At 37.0% G+C, this 19032-nt stretch overlaps 1 protein-coding gene across 1 annotated transcript in view; it reads left to right on the plus strand.

Moving 5' to 3' along the window:
* The window catches only part of LOC143040411 (synaptotagmin-17-like), a 49245-nt gene that overhangs the window by 27196 nt on the left and 3017 nt on the right, over positions 1-19032 (plus strand). The window contains exons 8-12 of the mRNA XM_076211468.1: positions 3103-3264; positions 3851-3971; positions 4937-5167; positions 6439-6536; positions 8768-9053. Of these exons, the coding sequence (XP_076067583.1) occupies positions 3103-3264; positions 3851-3971; positions 4937-5167; positions 6439-6536; positions 8768-8797 (642 nt within the window). The 3' untranslated portion in view covers positions 8798-9053. The remainder of the gene's footprint in view (positions 1-3102; positions 3265-3850; positions 3972-4936; positions 5168-6438; positions 6537-8767; positions 9054-19032) is intronic.

Consider the following 19032-nt stretch of genomic DNA (forward strand, 5'->3'; position numbering starts at 1 on the left):
AAAAGAACCGGACATAATGGGAATTGTAGAAACAAAATTAAAAGGCCCACTACCACCCAACAGTGTAGGACATGATACATACAATTATTGGATTAGAAACAGAGAGAAAAAACAAGGGGGTGGAGTTATGTTCCTGACAAAGAAGGATATAAACGTGAAAGGTGTCATATATGGAAAGAATACAGTAGAGATGATTATGATAGAAGTGGAAGACCGAGATAAGAAGAGCAGAAAATTTGTGATCAACTATGTGCCTCCGAAAACAGCCTCATGGGAGGAGAATGAACATAAAAGTATGTTAGAGGACACAAAGATAGCATTAACTAAAATAATGGAAGACGGAGGAAGAATAGTTATGATGGGCGACTTTAATTGCAAAGAAATCTGCTGGGAAGAAATGACAGTAAAGAGTGGTGATGACTCATGGGGAAATGCTCTACTTGAGATGATTACTGACCATTCAATGACACAATGGATACAAGAGAACACTAGGTATAGAAATGAAGAAGAACCATCGAGGCTAGACTTAATAATTACATCTGAACCTAGAATAGTGGACAAGATTGAATATAAAACACCAATAGGTAAAAGTGACCACATATTGATTGAACTGGAACTTAATGAAGAAAAATATATGAAAAGAAATGAACAATATAGAAAAGGAAGAATGATGTATGAAAAAACAAACTTTGATAAAATAAGAGAATTCTTCCAACAAGAAAACTGGGAAGAAATATACAAAGAAGAAACATCAGTGGAAGAGAAATGGAATATTTTGACAAAAATTTACAAAGAAGGAGTGGAAAAGTATGTCCCAAGACAAAAACAAGAAAAAGAATATGTAAAATGCTGGTACAACAAAAGTTGTAGGGAGTTAAAAGACAAAAGAGACAAAGCCTGGACCGGATGGAAAAAAGACAGAAGACCTGAAAAATGGAAAATATATACTGGTTATAGAAATGAATATGTACAAAAGTGCAGAGAGGAAAAAAGAAAATATGAAAAAGATGTTATAGAAAAGTGTAAAGATCAACCAAAACTATTCTACAGATTTGTAAACAATAAACTGAAAAACAAACAAGACTTGGAGAAATTAAGACAAGGGGGAGTTGAATACACTGAGGAAATGGAAATGGCAGAAATTATGAACAAACATTTTAAATCAGTGTTTACAAGGGAAAATATACAACCTGAAGAGATTGAGTGGAAGGAAAAAGTCCCCCCTATGGAAGAAATAGAAGTAACGAAGAATGAAATATTGACACACTTGGGTAATTTTGATGTCAGAAAATCGCATGGGCCAGATGAAATAGCAAACTGGATTCTGAAAGAATGTAGGAATGAACTGGCAGACAAAATACATAGCATAATAAGCAGTTCCTTAAAAGAAGGAAAAGTTCCAGAAGATTGGAAAAAAGCAAATATAGTACCTATATATAAAGGAGGAAATAAAGAAGAACCTACCAACTATAGACCAGTCTCTCTAACAAGTACAATAGCAAAAATATGTGAAAGAATTATCAAAAGTAGATGGGTAAAATACTTGGAAAAAAACAACGTACTAAATCCAAGGCAATTTGGATTCAGACAAGGACGATCATGCGTCACCAATTTAATATGTTTCTATTCAAGGCTAATAGATATAATACAAGAAAGAGATGGATGGGCTGATTGTGCATTTCTAGACCTAAAAAAAGCTTTTGACAAAGTACCACATAAGAAGTTGCTTAAGAAATTAGAATATGAAGGAGGAATACAAGGTAAATTGCTAAATTGGATGGAAGACTTTTTGCAAGAAAGAAAAATGCGAGTAGTGATAAGAGATCAGCACTCAAAATGGAATGAAGTAATAAGCGGTGTCCCGCAGGGAACAGTTCTGGCCCCAATAATGTTTGCTATATATATTAATGATATGGATGAAGGAATTGAAAGCTATATGAGCTTCTTTGCAGATGATGCAAAATTACTGAAAAGAGTGAAAACTGAAGAAGATTGTGAATCACTACAGAGAGATCTAAATAAAGTACAAGAATGGAGTAGGAAGTGGGAGATGGAGTTCAATACAAAAAAGTGTAGTATAATGGAATTTGGAAAAAGCAAAAACAGAATAACAGGATCATATAATTTGGGAGAAGAAGGAATAAAAAGAGTAGAAAATGAGAGGGACCTGGGAGTCATTGTTATGAATAATATGTCACCTGAGAAACATATAAATAAGATTTTTGGAGAAACTTATAATTCAATAAGAACAATCAAAGTGGCATTTACATACCTGGATGAAGAAATGGTGAGGAAAATCCTAGTCACCCTGATAAGACCAAGATTGGAATATGCAGCAACGATATGGTCACCAAGTACAAAAAAATGTATAAAAAAACTTGAAAGAATACAAAGAGCAATTACTAAACTGGCACCAACACTCTCAAAACTATCATATGAAGAGAGACTACAAAAACTTAAACTACAGACACTAGAGCAAAGAAGAGAGAGAGGAGATTTGATAGCTATTTACAGAATCATGAAAGGCATAGAAATTACTGATAGAGAGAATCTGATAAAATGGGATGACAGAAATACAAGAGGACACGGAAAGAAAATAAAAAAAGACAACTATAGAAGAGATTTGAAAAAGAACAGCTTTCCTCACAGAGCAATAGACAGTTGGAACAAGTTAGATGAGAAAGTGGTGTGTGCAAAAACAATACATGAATTTAAAAATAGTTTAGATAAAATGAGATATGAAGACGGGACCTCACGAGCATAGCTCCCCTTCCCGTAAAATACAACTAGGTAAATACAACTAGGTAAATACACACACACACACACACACACACACACATTTTTAAACGCCAGGCAATTTCTTGTAGTTGAAAGAAACTGTTAGCCACAAGTATGAAACATTGAACATACTTTTTAGACCACCTTTCGTAAATCAACTTCAGAATAACAAGACTTGTTAGGTTGATTGTACACAACATTCAAGACCATATATTTCTAAAGATTCTCTTCACTTCAATGGGAATCCTACATTACTGTTCTTGTCTCCCGTGAGAACTGTACATGGTTGATACATCAGTGCATCATTCTTGTCCCCCCTCGAAGTTACCATACAGGGAGGTTCTTCGCCGGACGCTTGAGGTGAAAGTGAAGGACTTCGACAAATACTCCCGTCACTGCGTGATTGGCCACGCCCTTGTGGCGCTACACTCCATCAACTTGGCCAAGCCAGCCCGTATATGGAGAAACCTCGTGCCTTGCCAGCGGGTAAGGAATTGGTTGTTTATTAGGTCTAGCACATTCATGTAAAGTATACAGTAATTATAAAGATATATATATATATTCGATCTTTATTCGAAGTTTATTTTCTCCGACTGTGGGTTCCTGTGTGTCATATATATATATATATATATATATATATATATATATATATATATATATATATATATATATATATATATATAATGTGTGTGTGTGTACCAAGGGCTTTTTCCTCCTTATAATGGAGGTAGCAAAGTCAAAAGGCAGAAAAATCCTTATTAGTAAAAAAAGAAAATAGAGGCAGAATGTGTAGTATTTGAGACCGTGCTGTTTTCGTTGTGTTTTTGAAGTAAAGAGATTGCTATGAAATTATTTTCTGATATATTCATTTTATTCATTCTATACCAATTCTATTTCTTCTGTTCTAATCATTGTTAATTTTTCATATGTATCTATCAACCCTTTTGATTTGTTTTAGTAAGTTAAGTTTGTTAGATTTATCTAATTCTATTTTTTGTAACCCTTGTCTTCTGTATTTTTTGTTGCATTGTCATATAAATTCATATTTGAGTCGCTTTCGTCTCTCTTGCAGGAAGTGGAGGACCTGGGCGAGTTACTCCTGTCTCTAAACTACCTACCTGCTGCAGGGCGTCTCAACGTGGACATCATCCGTGCCAAGCAGCTCCTTCAGACACACCTCGTAAGGGGAGCAGGTACGATATCTTTCTTAGGATGATGGAACTTCACTAACTTTTCATTTTCTCATAATTGTACTTCTTCATCCCTTTCTTTCTTCTTTTCCTTGAAAAAATGAATATCGAATAATATATCTGGATCATGGCATGTCCGTATTTTTTGTTGGGATTAGGCATTGTTACTAATAGTTGACCTGTTATATTTTTTTAAAGAGTAGCTTACTAGCTCGGTGATCTAATAGCTCACAGTAAAAAGTGTGAACATTTTAGTCCAGGACAATGTTTAGAATAAAATCTATAGGCCTGATTACCAATGACTGAATGGACACAACCTAAAATGACACAAATTATCTCAAATTTATAGTGCTTCCCCATTAGTGCAAAAAAGTACATGATAAAAATCAATGTAATTAGCACCATGGGAAGAATAGAATAGGTGGCGGTAAGGGGAAGATGGACAGAGTATTTTAGGGAGCTGCTAGATGTGGAGGAGGATAGAGAGTGGTGATAGCAGTGAGAGATGCTAAGAAAATTACAGTGATGGCTAAGGAAAATGGAGGAGAAATGAGAAAAGATGAGATGTGAGTAATTATTAAAATGATGGGAGTTGGTAAGGCACCTGGGTTAGATCGGTGTCATACGGAATGGCTGAAGAAGGGTGGTACACTAATAGTGGACTGTCTGATGAGGTTGTTTAACGTGTGTCCAAGGGAAGGTAGAGTGCTGGAGGACTGGGGGAGCGTCTGTATAGTTCTGCTTTACAAGAGAAAAAGGTACAAATGTGAGAGTAGTAGTTTCAAAGGGATCAGTTTGTTGAGTATAGTTAGGAAGGCTTGTGGGAGGGTCTTGATTGAGAGGATTAGGAGAGGAACAGAGATAGTAATTGGTGAGAAACAGTGTGGGTTTAGGAAAAGTAGGGGTTGCGTTGATCAGATTTTTATGGTAAGAAAATGTATCTCCTATCCTCTTCATTGTCTCCACAGACCCATATGTTCGAGTGTCATTGGTAGCCAACGGTCGCCACATGAAAAGCAAGAAGACGACTTGGAAGAGGAATACACTGGACCCATCTTACAACGAGAGCTTCAGCTTCCAGGTGTCCCCAGCTGAACTTCGGGAGGAGGTTGCCATCGTAGTGACAGTCTGGGACTGGAACGGTGGTGTTATGAGAGACGACTTCATCGGAAGAGTCGTCCTTGGCAAGAACCCTTCAGGTGAGTTCTGCAGGTTCATCAAAATGATGTGTTGGAAGATAGATGACATAGTTGTGATCTGTTCACTGGGTGCCCCTCTGCACTATTATGTTTTTAAGTTGTTTGCTAAAGGTGTAATCCCACCCGCTGTCTCACATAATCATACGAACTTTATGCATTGTACTTTACCATATTACCAAAATAATAAAATTAACCTCCTCGATACGATGCCTACGTAGTTGTAGCTGAGTGATCCCCGAATTCTGTGAACCTGTTTGATCACGTTTTCTGTGTTTATTATTACTCAGAGTGAAAGAGAACGAGTAATACAGCAGTGAGTTTATATTTTATAAAGCTAGTAGTGTGATGCATCATACACTAGGCATCCGATGTAGCGCTTGAGAATTTAACTCGTATTGAAGAGGTTAATGGAAAATTCTGTTGCACATAAAATACTTCAGAATTTTCAGTTGGGTAAGGGGCTATAGATATGCTGAACCCTTTGTTTTGACAATGACCTGTCGAGGTGTTTTGATGTTATCTCTAAATACATAATAAGCAAAGATATCAAATATTTGCTATCAAAGTCTATTACATCCTCCCTGCAGAACAGGGTCTTTATGTGGCGGGGCAAGGGACCATATACCGTAGGGCGACACATTTAGAGGGTGACAATTCTAGTCTGGAGATGCAACCCACAAAGCTGACAAAATAATTATAATAAAAAAGGTCAAAGAAGCCCTGAATATTTTACCCCAATATACGAATTTTGCGTTAGAATCAACAGAATATGAAATATTTTTCCCTTATCCTTTCTACAGTAGGGACATTAAATACAATTTTTAAAATCCGTTTAATTATTTCGCAAGCCAATAGCTAAAGCAGGATGTAAGAGATAGTGGTGAGGGGGGAGGTGGGGGGAGGGGCGTCACTGAGAAATTTGCCCCGGAGCGGTACTTGGGCATGTTAGGGCTCAGTCAATCCAACGTGTATATTGGAACCATTGCCTTAAAGTTTGAATCCTCAGCAGAGTGCTTTAAACCTCCATTTTTTTTTTTCTAAAAAGATTTCATGGTATATCACACCCCAGCTTATCAAACAATCGTATCTCGTGTCTTACTTCTCACTGTGACATTCAGAGGGATCTCACAATACCTTCACAGCATTATGATGTAACAGGCAACTACAGAATTTCTCTTCGCCTTTAGTGTTTTGTGTTGTCAGGATACTACAGAAGCATTTCTGGTGGTATCTGATCTTATCTCTCCTTTTCTTCCCCCTCCAACTCACAGGCCCGCACGAGACAACCCACTGGTCTAACATGTTGGCATCACAGCGGCAGGCTGTGACACAATGGCACTCCCTCCGATCCCGACAGCATTGTGACCAGGTAAGTATTTGCATTGTTGATTTGGAGTAGACTGTCAAGAAGTAGGTACTGATATCTATTGATAATGGGGAACCTGTCAAGAAGTAGGTACTGATATCTATTGATAATGGGGAACCTGTCAAGAAGGAGGTGCTGGTGCTGTTGGCAGGAGGAGCCATGTAGGCAGTAGACCAGTGGACCGCGGCACCAAAGGATACCGTGAGATCAACTGAGGGTGCCGCCGCCAATATTCAGGGCAAAAATACTTTTCGTAATACCTACTCTCTCTGTCATCCATTTCTGTTCATTAAATCAGCATCAGTGTAAAGATGAGTATTTTCATATTACCCAGAGACAAAATTTTGTTACACTGATGTTGAATCAATAAAATACTGACAAATTGGAATTTGGATTTTCTAATAAGGGTGCCGGGGACTTCTGAAAGGCTTGGCAAGGGTGTCTGCCTCAAGCCAGAAAAGGTTGGGAACCACTGCAGTAGACACTGGCAGTATTAGTTCGAGGAGAGGTTTTTTAGAAGGTATGCTAATTTGTAAAGGGGAGAGTGTCCGTAAGAAGGTGAGTACTACTGAAAAGGAAGAACCTATAAAATAAACTTTGACCCTTTTGGTAAGTGAAAGTCTGATCGTAAGTAGGTGTCAATACTGATATTGAGGAGGAGGCTTTTAGAAGGTTGCTATCAATATTGATGATGAGGTAGAGCCTGTTAGTAGGTGACATCTAGTCTTTTTAATAATGGTAATTTGTTACTAGATAACCACAAGCAGTGTTGGTCAGGGGTTCTTGTTAGGAGGTAGGGATTGGCACTGGCAATGGGAGATTGTTTGAAGGTAGACACTTGTAGTGTTGGGAAGTACTCATAGACAGTATCATAATTAGGAGTCAGGCATTGACAATATTGGCAAAGAAAATATTTTTAAGGTAAACACTGTCACTGTTGTTAGGAGGAAGCATATTAAGCCCTGGGTGGATCTTATTGGAAGGTAGGTACTGGCACTGCCCTTAATAAAGAGTCAATTAACCTCTTAAATACAAGTCAAATTCTTGTGTGCAGCATCAGATGCCTCATGTACGGTATCTGTTCAGTTGTGTACATGGACGCAGTATAGCGTTAGAAAATTAAATATTAGTTTTGTAAATTATAATACATGAACGTAATATGCGATTTTCTTGGCGTAAATAAAAAATAAAAATAACACCTTGCTATGAGCAAATGTACTGAAGTCGCTAGCATAGGGTCAGGACGCCATCTTGTCGTTTGTCAAGTGTTGTCTGCCCGGTCCAGTTGAGGCCTGGTGTACGCCCTAGGTACCTCGCGAGGTATATATTATTGAAGGAATGCTATGGAGCTAAAATCCATGCATTCCTTCAAGCTATGAAAAACCTATATAACCCGCAATCAGAGAGTGATTGATCAGGCTGCCAACATCCGTGACGACGACGACGACGACGATCCTGATGACCTTAGATTACAGGTACCGATTTACTAAATACAGGTCAGGTTAGGTTAGGTGAGGTTAGGTTTAGGCTAGGTTAGGCACCTATCATAACAAACATGGCGTACCATTCGTCCAGCGCGACTTCGTTACTTACGAAATCTGTTTAGCAACTTTCTTTTTTTTTCGCCAAGAAAATTGCATATTACGTTGATACGTTATAATTTACAAAATTAATCATTAATATTCTAACACTATATCGCCTCCATGTACACAACTAAACATTTGCCTAATGTGCAATACATTGCACGACTTGAGTTATGAAATATAAGGTCACTGCTGTATTACTCGTTCTCTTTCACTCCGGGTAATAATAAACACAGAAAACGTAATCAAACCAGTTGACATAATTCGGGAGTAACTCAGCTATAACTACAAAATAAATCAAATCAAGACACCGACGTCGGCATTTTCAATGTGATAAGTGAATAAATACTGACAACACAGTAGTGTAGGGAATGCCAGTAAAATTAACATTTGTCACTGGGGACCGCTTATAATTGATCGGGTTTACTTTTAAGTTAAAATTTTCTTAATGATATTCTGTGTAAAGGAAAATATTGCCATACTGAGATTCACTTGTTTTGTTCTTAGAATATAGACCTTTGTTTATGCAAATGAGTATAATACTTGACTTATCCAATAGTGATTCACTCTTAACCTGTTACTCGTAAGATCATAGAAAATCTGTATTTAGTTGGATTGGTCAATGATGATAATTAATTTCCTCTGATTCAGGTTTCTGCTTCCTCTCGAGCTGTACCATAGAGGGCTAATGCCAGTTGATGTTGGTAACCTTCTACTTTAGAATTTGTCGACTATATTGGGCCATTCAGGCCCAGCCCTTTGCGACACAAAAGATGAAATAAACACTGACAAGATTTGGTCTGTTCGTGTACGGATCATCATACTTGGGGTGAGCCGTTTCCACCGGACAGCGGCGTTCGCCACACTCCATCATATCTTCATCGAAAGACTTTGCAAGGAGGATTTCCAGCATGTGGAAGACTCCTCAGCTAGACAGGTGAAGTCACGTTTTCTTGCCACAAGGTATCATCACAAAAGGCCGCATTTGATTCGGAGTTCTGAATACGTTCCTAACCAAACAAGTGACTCCCATTTGTCCTTTCAGCAGAGTGATGTAGAAGGAGATGGCAATGATCGCCGCACAAAATGTATTCATTGTAATCACAGTCTATAAGCCATACCTGTGAGTCCTACTTTGCCAACAATGTACACAGTGGCATGCCCCTTATAGTTACACAGTCTTGTAGTACCATTTAGCTGAATCTACTTCCATTCCACGATCAGCTTGAAAAAGAGACGTGTGACTATGTCAGTCACTGGCGGCATCTGTAGGCACTGTTTGTATTTTCTGTAGAATCAACATGCACTCATCTACCCCCATAGATCATCTGCACTTGTACTTTGATGTATCACAAATACAGCTGCATACAGGGTAGCACAGATTGAAAATGTTAATATCGAGGTAAAAGCTTTTTGTGTCATTTTTCTTTGTTAGTATTTTTTACGTCACTTTTTTTTTTGTAGGTAATTTGTTCTGAGATAGTTGGGTTCTTGTTTTAAATCTGTATAGTTTTGTTTAGGTGGCCATCTTGTGTTTGTAATAGGAAGGATGGAGTACGCTGAATGCAGCCAACCTGTGCAGCAGTGTACGTCCAACATTTTCTCGTTAGTCATTAAGCTGAATTTGAAAATCATGATGACACATTGTAGGATTATCAGGCACGTTTTTAATTCTAGAGTGGTTATGATATGTGACACCAAAATGTGGATGTTATCATCATGGCTTGTTACGATCGGACTGTAAATATAATTATATGGTAATAACTGTTCAAATCAAACAGTTCCACCAACTCCATTATTCATTGTTCAGGTTTGTCGTCCAGAGTTAATGCCCTTAAGAGAAGTTTCTGGGCATAATTGTCATTCTCAAAGAATGAATAACATTACTGGAAACCAATTGACGAATAGCAAATTGATCACCTGGGTCAACATCAGTGTTTAAGTTTACATTCAGAGCCGTATTCGCTTTAATTTTGTGAATACCCTGGTGCCTTCGGACATTGACATTACACATGAAAACATTATATACTTCACTAAAAATTGTAGAAAGACAGCCCTGAACATGACAGTATTAGGGTCGATTCACACTACTTTTCACTCCGGCGCTTGGCCTTGGAGCCAAAAATTCCATAAATCAATCAATCAAACACTGTACTTCTCAGACACAGTTTGTCGCTGTTTGGCTTTCATACACAAATTATTTTTACATTAAAATCAGTGGAGCTGCTCACACTATATGTTCTGTCTTATCGGTTGCCATTCCTACAGCCTTCATTTGCACATATTGGATACATATGGAAGAAATCTCTGACAGATGAAAAATATACATAATGGAAACATTCCTCATCACAGCCACAAGTGTGGATGTAACACATGCGAGGTGCTACTTACCTTCAGTCTGTAGAAACTTAGGCTTTGCACAGTGAAGAAATAGTCATGAGTGACAAAAAGTTCATTGAACTGTTCAGAGGCTACGAGGAGCTTGTAGAGTACAAAATCCACCCTTTGGTAGTTGTGTACCCACAATCTTTTCTTTGTAGCTTTAACTCTACTTTCCTCATCTTCATCTAGAAGAAGGGAAATTGCAGTGAGCTCCTTTGCACAATATTTCAATATTTTCTTAGTACCATGCTAGAGCAACAGCTATATGCCAACTGACTACATCCTGGACATATGGTGTGAACAAAGCAACATTTTGATAGAATGCAAACTAAACGTAACCATACAAAGACAAACTATATAGTGTGAATCAGCCCTTAATAGCATGATACAGATCTGATTACACTGCCTCGGCTACAGGAAGTCAACATTTGGTTATAACAAAAACAAATGTCCGTAAAATTTGCCAGTATAGGAAAGGAGGTATATTTCTGATTACTTAGAGAGAAATTTAATTTGCAGATGGATAATCCAGCAGACAAATGTGTTTTTGCAATTAGTCTCATAGATTATACACAGTAATTGGAATGCGAGTTAGTCTGACATTGAATTCGTGCCTGTTTTCATTATAATGATGTTGGAAATACATTTTCTTTGTTATAGATATTTATTTCTACAGTAACATTTATGTGAAAAAATGGAGGGGGTAACATCTGTCTACACCAATCAGAAACCAGGTGATCAAAGCTAGTTTAATTGTCAAGTGGTGTGTTCCCTTTCCAAAATCTCAAACACAAGCTTTATTTAGTTTTTTATATGTGTATACTTTTTACCTCGAATGCACTATTTTTATTTATTTATTCTTTTTAGAATACGTTGAAATGTCTTTTGTGATTGACAGACCCTTGCAAGCACTAAATCTCCATACATCCATAGAACCTATGCTTGTAAGCACAGGTACTGTGTAAACCACCACATATAGGCCTCAGAATATAGTTTTTATGTTTCTAAATAGAAGTGATTCATTGCCAAGCCTAGGCAACATTTCAACAATATGAACTACAAGGTACTCTTTTTCCTAATGTGTAGACAAAAGTGCTGCCAACTACAGATACAGTATCAACAGTAATATATTCTAAACCATAGATTCTATATTTCTGGTATAGTTTAGTACATAAAAAAGGCATAGATATAATATTACCAATTCTAGGACTGTGTAGCGAGTGGTTCTCCAGTCGACATGGCGTCCAGTTTTTCGGTCTGAGCCAATCTCTCCTTCTTTCTCAGTTCCTCCATTGCTGTGGTGTTCCTGGTAAACTCATCTCCCTCCGTCCTACAGCTAGAGAATGGCACTCTTCAACTGAGAAAGAGGCACATAAGGATGGAGGGTTCTGCCACCTCAGGAAATGAGGAAAGAACCCGTCCAATTCCAAGTCTGTACCCTCATTTGAATAAAGTCATCCTCCTCCCTCTCTTACTTTTTCTCCCTCCTTTTTTTTCCTCTTCCCCCCTCCTCTTCTTCACTGTCCTCATTATTCTCCTAATCCTCAGTTTCCTCCTTCTCCTTTCTTCCCACTCCTCCCCCTCCTTTTCCTTCCCTCTCTTCTCCCTTCTTTTCTTCCCTCTTCGCGTCCTCCTCTACAACCTAACATATGTATTTTTTCATCCTGCTCTTCCTCAACATCATTGTCTTCATTTTCTCCTTAAACATCTTTCTCTAACAGATTTCCTTTTTTAAACCTTCAAGTGACATTTTTTTCTTTCTACATGACTTTTCAGTCATTTGGCTTTTTCAAACCACCAAACCAAACCTTCCTCCCTTCTCCCTCTCTCCTTTTCATTCCCTCCTCCTCCTCCTCCTTCCTTCAAGAATCCTTTCATCCTCTCCTCTCTAAATTCCTCCCCCTCTTCCAACCTATTTGGCCAGACCTGCGTTTTACGGCTATACGCTTATGTAGGGTAAGGTAATTTCAAAATATTTATTTTCACCAAAATGTATTGATAAGGTAGTGAAACGCTATACAAAGAGGAAATGTTACAATCATGAGCACTCAGGTGCACACTTGCATGCATGTATTCATGCTCACTCATGTCATTTTCACATAATGTGTAATATGTATATATACATATACATATATATATATATATATTTATATATATATATATATATATATATATATATATATATATATATATATATATATATATATATAAAACAAGATTTTTATATTCAAGTGCACATCCATGTGCATACACACTACCTATAAATATATATACATACACGTGTATGTGTGTGTGAGCAGGAGATTTTCTCTCAAGTCCATTTGATTAAGTTATGGCAAGTTTATAATTGAAGTATCTTGTCCTTTTTTTTTTCTAATAACAGTTTTCCTTCCAAAGGAAATGGAGTAAAGATTTCTCCATACTTCATAGTTTGAGGTGGGGGCAGATTTGGAGGTTTCTGATTGGCTGGCAGTTTAGTGTACTGTGCTGCTGCTTTACTTCATTGATTGACTACACTGTAATATCAGCAGCCTTTCTAACACTTGGAGAGCTCATAGCCAGATCCAGCCATTGTTTACTCAATACAGATATTTTTTTCACAGCCTATAATAAAAAGAAATTATCATGCAGCAGGTCATCAAGGGAAATAAAAGGCCCAGTGATGAAAGTGCAGAAATCAATTTAGTGATTTAACGTAAAATCAAGAAATGTAATTTATTATTTGAAAGTAGTGTTAGACAGACAGACAATTACCTTCAAAAAACTCATGTTATATATAAGTATACAAACTGTGCAACCTACCCTTCAACCCATTTAACATGACCATATACTAAAGTTGTCAAATCAGGAGTCCTGCCATTTATCTACAGGAGCCCTTAAAAACCACCACAGAACATCCCACCTAACAACCCTAAAGAGAAAAGATTTGATGGAAAGTACAGAAGTGTTGACAAAATGGAAGATTACCTATTCTTAGAGGTCTCTTCATAAAAGAGCTATATTCAGCACTGAATAAACAATCAGAAACCTCCAAAGTCAACCCTATTTCAGGTGATAAGTATAAAATTTGCCAAACCTAACTGAACTGTTTCTTCACCAACCTACCACAGGAGAAATGCCAAGAGTTGTGAAAACACATTCTGGTTGAACAATCTTTATCATGCAGTATCCCAAAGTACCTTACCAACTATGAGGTATAGAGACATTTTTAGTCAACTTTCTTTAAAAGACAAAATTATATCTGACAATGAGAAAAAACATGCCAAAAAGCTCTGCAGTCTTAAACTTCACATAACTTATAGTGATATATATATATATATATATATATATATATATATATATATATATATATATATATATATATATATATATATATATATATATATCACATGTTAGACTCATGATTGACAGTTATTTCCCTCCCAGAAGAGAGCTCAGAGCTCATATATATGTGTGTGTATATGTATGTATATACATATGTGACTCACCATGGTCTTGGATCATGTGTTGGACTCATGATCGACAGTTATTTCCCTCCTGGAAGAGAGCTCAGAGGTCATATATGACCGATCTATGGGTAATGCTGTGACCTTACATCCACACACACACACCCAACTCCCTGCCCATGAGAGTTGTAGTAACAGCTCGCAGCGCAATGATACTGAAATTATTTTAGCCGTGGGTGGGGTTAAAACTCGGGCCACCATACTGGCAGCCAAGAACTATAACCACTGCACCATGTGTGTGTGTGTATGTATATATGTGTGTATATATATATATATATATATATATATATATATATAATATACGGTATATATATAGGTGTGTGTGTGTATTTATATATATATGTATATGTATAGGTACACAAAAAGAAATATTACACATGTGTGCACATATTCATGTGTTCATCACAAAAGCCAGACTACATTCCTGACCTGTTTGCACGCTTTCTTAGTATATTACAAAAAATGCTCATATTCACAGTGCTGAAGCTTTCATGAAAGTTGAGGTGTTGTTTTTGTCGTCACCAATTTAGCTGTCGAAAATGTCGTCATGATGTTTCCATATACCTACCACTGTTTTTATTTTTTATTTTGTATTTTTTAAGTGGTTTAAACATGTCATGATGCTTGTAATTGATCACTGTGACTTTCTGATAGGGTACATTCTGAGTATATCATAATATTTTTTCATACTGCCTCAATTTTTCCAATGTATAAATCTTTGTATATTTCTACATCGTCACACATAGTAGCAGTGACAATTTCTTGATACCAGAAACATGGTCTTCATGAAACATGTCTTCTGGTGCATGTTTGTCAGCCAAATGTTTAGTCAGTCAAAGGATGAAAATGATAAGTATTTTCAGAACCTGATATGTAAGCACTACCTAAGTACCAAATGTTGCATTTCATCATGTCCTTTTTATTCTTCTTAATTTTCCCTCTTCTTTTTTCCTCCTCCTTTTCCATTTTCTTTTCCTCTTATTTTTCCTCCTTTTCATTTCTTTTCTTCATGTATTTTTTCCTCCTCATTATTATCCTTCTTCCCTTTCCTTGTCAATTTTCCTTTCTTCCTTGTTTTTCTTTTCTCTTTTTTTCTTTTATTTTCCTTTAATTCTTTAAATTCCCTTCACCTCTGATTTTGCTTTTCATTTTCATTATTCTCCTATCTATTTTCATTACCCTTCTTTTTCTTTGTTTTTCTTCTTTTCATTCCTTTTCTTCTCATCATTATTTTGTACTACTTTTGCTTTCCATTTCCACCCTTTCCCTTTTCTTTCCTTTTTTTTTCCATTTTAGCTGCCTTGCTTTTCTTTTCCTTTTTCTCTTCTTTAGTTTTATTCCATTCTTTCCCTTTTCCTTCCTTATTATTATCGCTCTTTTTCTTTTCCTTTTTTCTTTCTCTTTCACTTTTTCTTTCCTTTTCTTTCTTTTTATTCTCATTTCTTTTTCTACTCTAGTCATTTTTTTTTTTATATATTTCTCATCCTTTTCTCTTCCTTTCCTTTTCTTTGTTCAACTTTCATTTTTCTCATTTATCTTAATTCTTTTTCTCTTTTCTGCTTGTCATTTTCTGTTTCACCTATACTTTACTGTTATTTATTCCTCTTTCCCTCTTGTTATTTTCTTTTTCTGATTATTTCCTCTCTCTGTTTTCTTTCTCTCATCCTTGTAACTTGACTTGATTCCATTATTCTCTTGTTCATGCAGTGGTGACATTGTTGCCGTTGTTTTTCTCTCGGCGAGGGAGTGTGCATCTATATTCACCCTACAGTCTTTGAAGTGTTTGTTTGGCAGTTCTTCAGATTTCCAGTGACCAATTCATTCATGTCATCTTGTGTCCTTCATGAGGTTATCACTCACACCCACTGACTCTCTTGACACAATGGGCCTAGAGGAATTCATCTCCATCTGTTATCATCTTCAACCAAATCCACCATCTTATCAGGGTCAACATCCAGGAGTCTTAGGTGTGCCTTTATAACATCCATCCACCATGTTCTGGCCCATCTTCTTATGCCATTCATACTTTCAGAGAAGACGTGATGCATTGTTCTCTCTCTCTGGACCAGTTCTGAGAGTATGCCAGATCCACCTTATCCATGATGACTTCAGGTCATCAAGGTCATCAAAGTATGATGTCAGTTTGGAGACTTCTCGTCCTTTTTCTCCATAAGTCCATACTGACATCACATATTGGCTCACAAGTTGTCTTGAGAGAGTTGTCTATTGTTCCTAATTTGCTGCAGTGTTACTGTCCAATGGCAATACATATCATCATTCTTCCCAGTAGTTTTAGTCCCTGATAATTTCTTATTTTATATTATAAACCTATTTACTTTTCATTTCTAAATAGTGTTTACATCTTTCAGTATTGTCACTTGATCCTCATTGGCCTTGCCATAAAATCACTCAAACAGGGTTTTCTATTTCCCTGCTGTCATTATTTTTTGCAGCATATTTCCCTTTCAGGTTCCTTTATCTTGTCCTCTGGGACAGCCCCTAAGTGTTTTGCTAATGAGCTGTTGTTCAACTATCCAGAATAGATGGAATATATGAAGACATGGGGAAGACCAACTGCATGGTTTCCACATATGTTTTACAGGGACCATTTCTTCTCATCTCTATGAACTATTCACTGTATCCCTGGTGAATCCAACATGAGGCTCATTGGGATTTGAATTCAGATGAGTAACATTAAGGTGATGTCATAGCTATTCTGAATGCTGAGGGGTCGGGCTTCATCTAGTTTGTCATTTTCCTTTGGAAGCTTCATGGGGGATGCTCAGTCCGATGGTTCAAGGTTTTGATTTGGATCATAGATGCAAATGTTGCCAGAGATTGCACACAAAGGATATTTACCAGTCACCTAATATGAATATTTCACTTTAGCTATGATCAGCCTTTGCATGTTTGGAATAATAATCATCTCTCCTTTCACTTTTGTCTTTGTCTGCTTACTCAAATTCAAGGCCATGCAGTGTGCACCATTGTTCCTTCTCTCTACAATTTCCACTTCACACTTCCCTTTTAAGCTGATTTTCTTAGAATATACATCACTTTCTTATTCTCAATAACATTCATTTTTGTCATCAAAGTAGCTACACAAATAGAACAAAAAAAGATTTTGTGAAATTGTGTTTCATATCAGGTTCAGAATGGTAAAGGCGTGCAAGATTTGATTGGTCTGACAAACGTTTCTATCTTAGTTTAGTCAACTTTGCCAAAGTCTGATCACCAGGGAGCTGTCCTATACACTTACGCTCCCATGGGTCAGTGTACTGTATATGATAAAAGAAGAAATTATAGATGATTGTGAATAGAGTTAGATATTATATAAATGGAGAGAAACTTATATACGCTTACGCTTAGAGTGACTTGTTGTCTGATGAAATGATGAGCTTTGTAGAGAATGGTATTATGCACACACATAGAATGAGTTAGTGTTATTTCTTGCACCATGTGAGTCTATGAATAGATTGGAGTGTTGTCACTATAGTCGCTCAGACAAAACGAATTTGCTATTCATTTGATCAATTCTTTGTTTTTGTGGGTGTATGCATGTTTGTTTAAGTGTATACATACATATGTGTATGTATGCATGCATGTATGTATCGAATGAGTGAGAAATGTGGAGATAAGGTAGAGAACAGATAGGGTAGATCACAAAGAGCTGAGGTGGATTGGGATATGGAAAGAATGGATAAAAAGAGATGAATAAAAAGTGTGGAAAGCTGAAGTAGGTAAAGTAAACTTCAGAGGAGGGCTGAGAATGAGGTGAATTGATTGGATAGAAGGGGCAGTGGGATCAAGAGGAATGTCCATCAAGCAAGGAAGAGAGAGTGCAAAAGATAAGAATGAATGGAGAGTGATTGTAAATGGATGAAGAAATGATGTGACCAGATTTTTTTTCTTTGCCTGCTTTATAAATTTTTCAAGTGGGTGATGGGGGTGGTCACCATATGATAAATCAGTGGGGGTTAACCAGTTCCTGATGTTGGGCCCTGCTGTGGAGGTGCTGTGTCTCACTGCACTGTCTTTGACCCAAGTGGTGTGTGTATGTGGGTGCACGCTTACAAATATAATGTAGTATATATTTACATTTAATAGTTTAGTATGAGTATGTATTTTGCAGCTGATGTTCAGATGTCCTGTTACTGTGTCTGAACTGTACTTGCTCCCACTTTCATGATAAATATAGTTTTGTTTCTGCCTGTCTTGAGGAGGTGACATGTTGCTCTGTCGCCCATAATAACCCAGTTGATGTTCAAATAGTGAAGCCTTGTTTTAGGGTTCACGACTTGCATTCAAGTCAATGGCAAAGAAGGCTGTCATGTGTCCCCTACCCCCAGATGATGAAGTGTCTCTTCCTTAAGTTTTGTATAACCTATATTTTCATATTCGACTTTTAGACTTGCATATTATGTATCTAGTTAAGTATGTCTGCATTGCATGCATTTCATTGTTTATTGTCACAAGAGAGATCACTGGGAACTGAGGGAAGAGCCATAATATTATTCTCTTTTCGGGGAGAGCAGCTAGAGGGGTCATGGGCAGAGCTAGAGGCAGATTGTTGCAGGTCAGCCAAATGTCTGCCTCGCTAGAGTCCCTGAATGACTCATCAGTTGTGAAAAAGTTCCAAGCTTTAGAAAACAGTAAACAGTTATTTTTGCCGCCACTAGTGACCCCTCTTCTCACAATATATATTTTGTAAATGTTTTTCTTTTCAGTACGAATTAAAAGAAATAGAAAAAAAATTGTCAACTAACATCACTACTCAGCACAACTGTAGAAGCCCAACTCTGGGGTCATGCTTACCTTCCCATTTTCTTTAACATGTTCCTGTAAACACAACTATCCAAGAAACTCTGTCATTTTAGTGTGTGAAAGATAATTTTCATAACTTCATTTGTTGACTTTACAGTCATCTGTATTCGTGTTTATATTTATACTACTGCAAACAATTACTCAATATACATAAAAAAAATCCTGAAGTTTGGTTGTAGGGAGTATTTTCTGAGTAACCACTTT

Source organism: Oratosquilla oratoria, chromosome 28 (genome assembly GCF_046742065.1).
Source record: "Oratosquilla oratoria isolate Oo_2021 chromosome 28, ASM4674206v1, whole genome shotgun sequence".
Classification (NCBI taxonomy): domain Eukaryota; kingdom Metazoa; phylum Arthropoda; class Malacostraca; order Stomatopoda; family Squillidae; genus Oratosquilla; species Oratosquilla oratoria.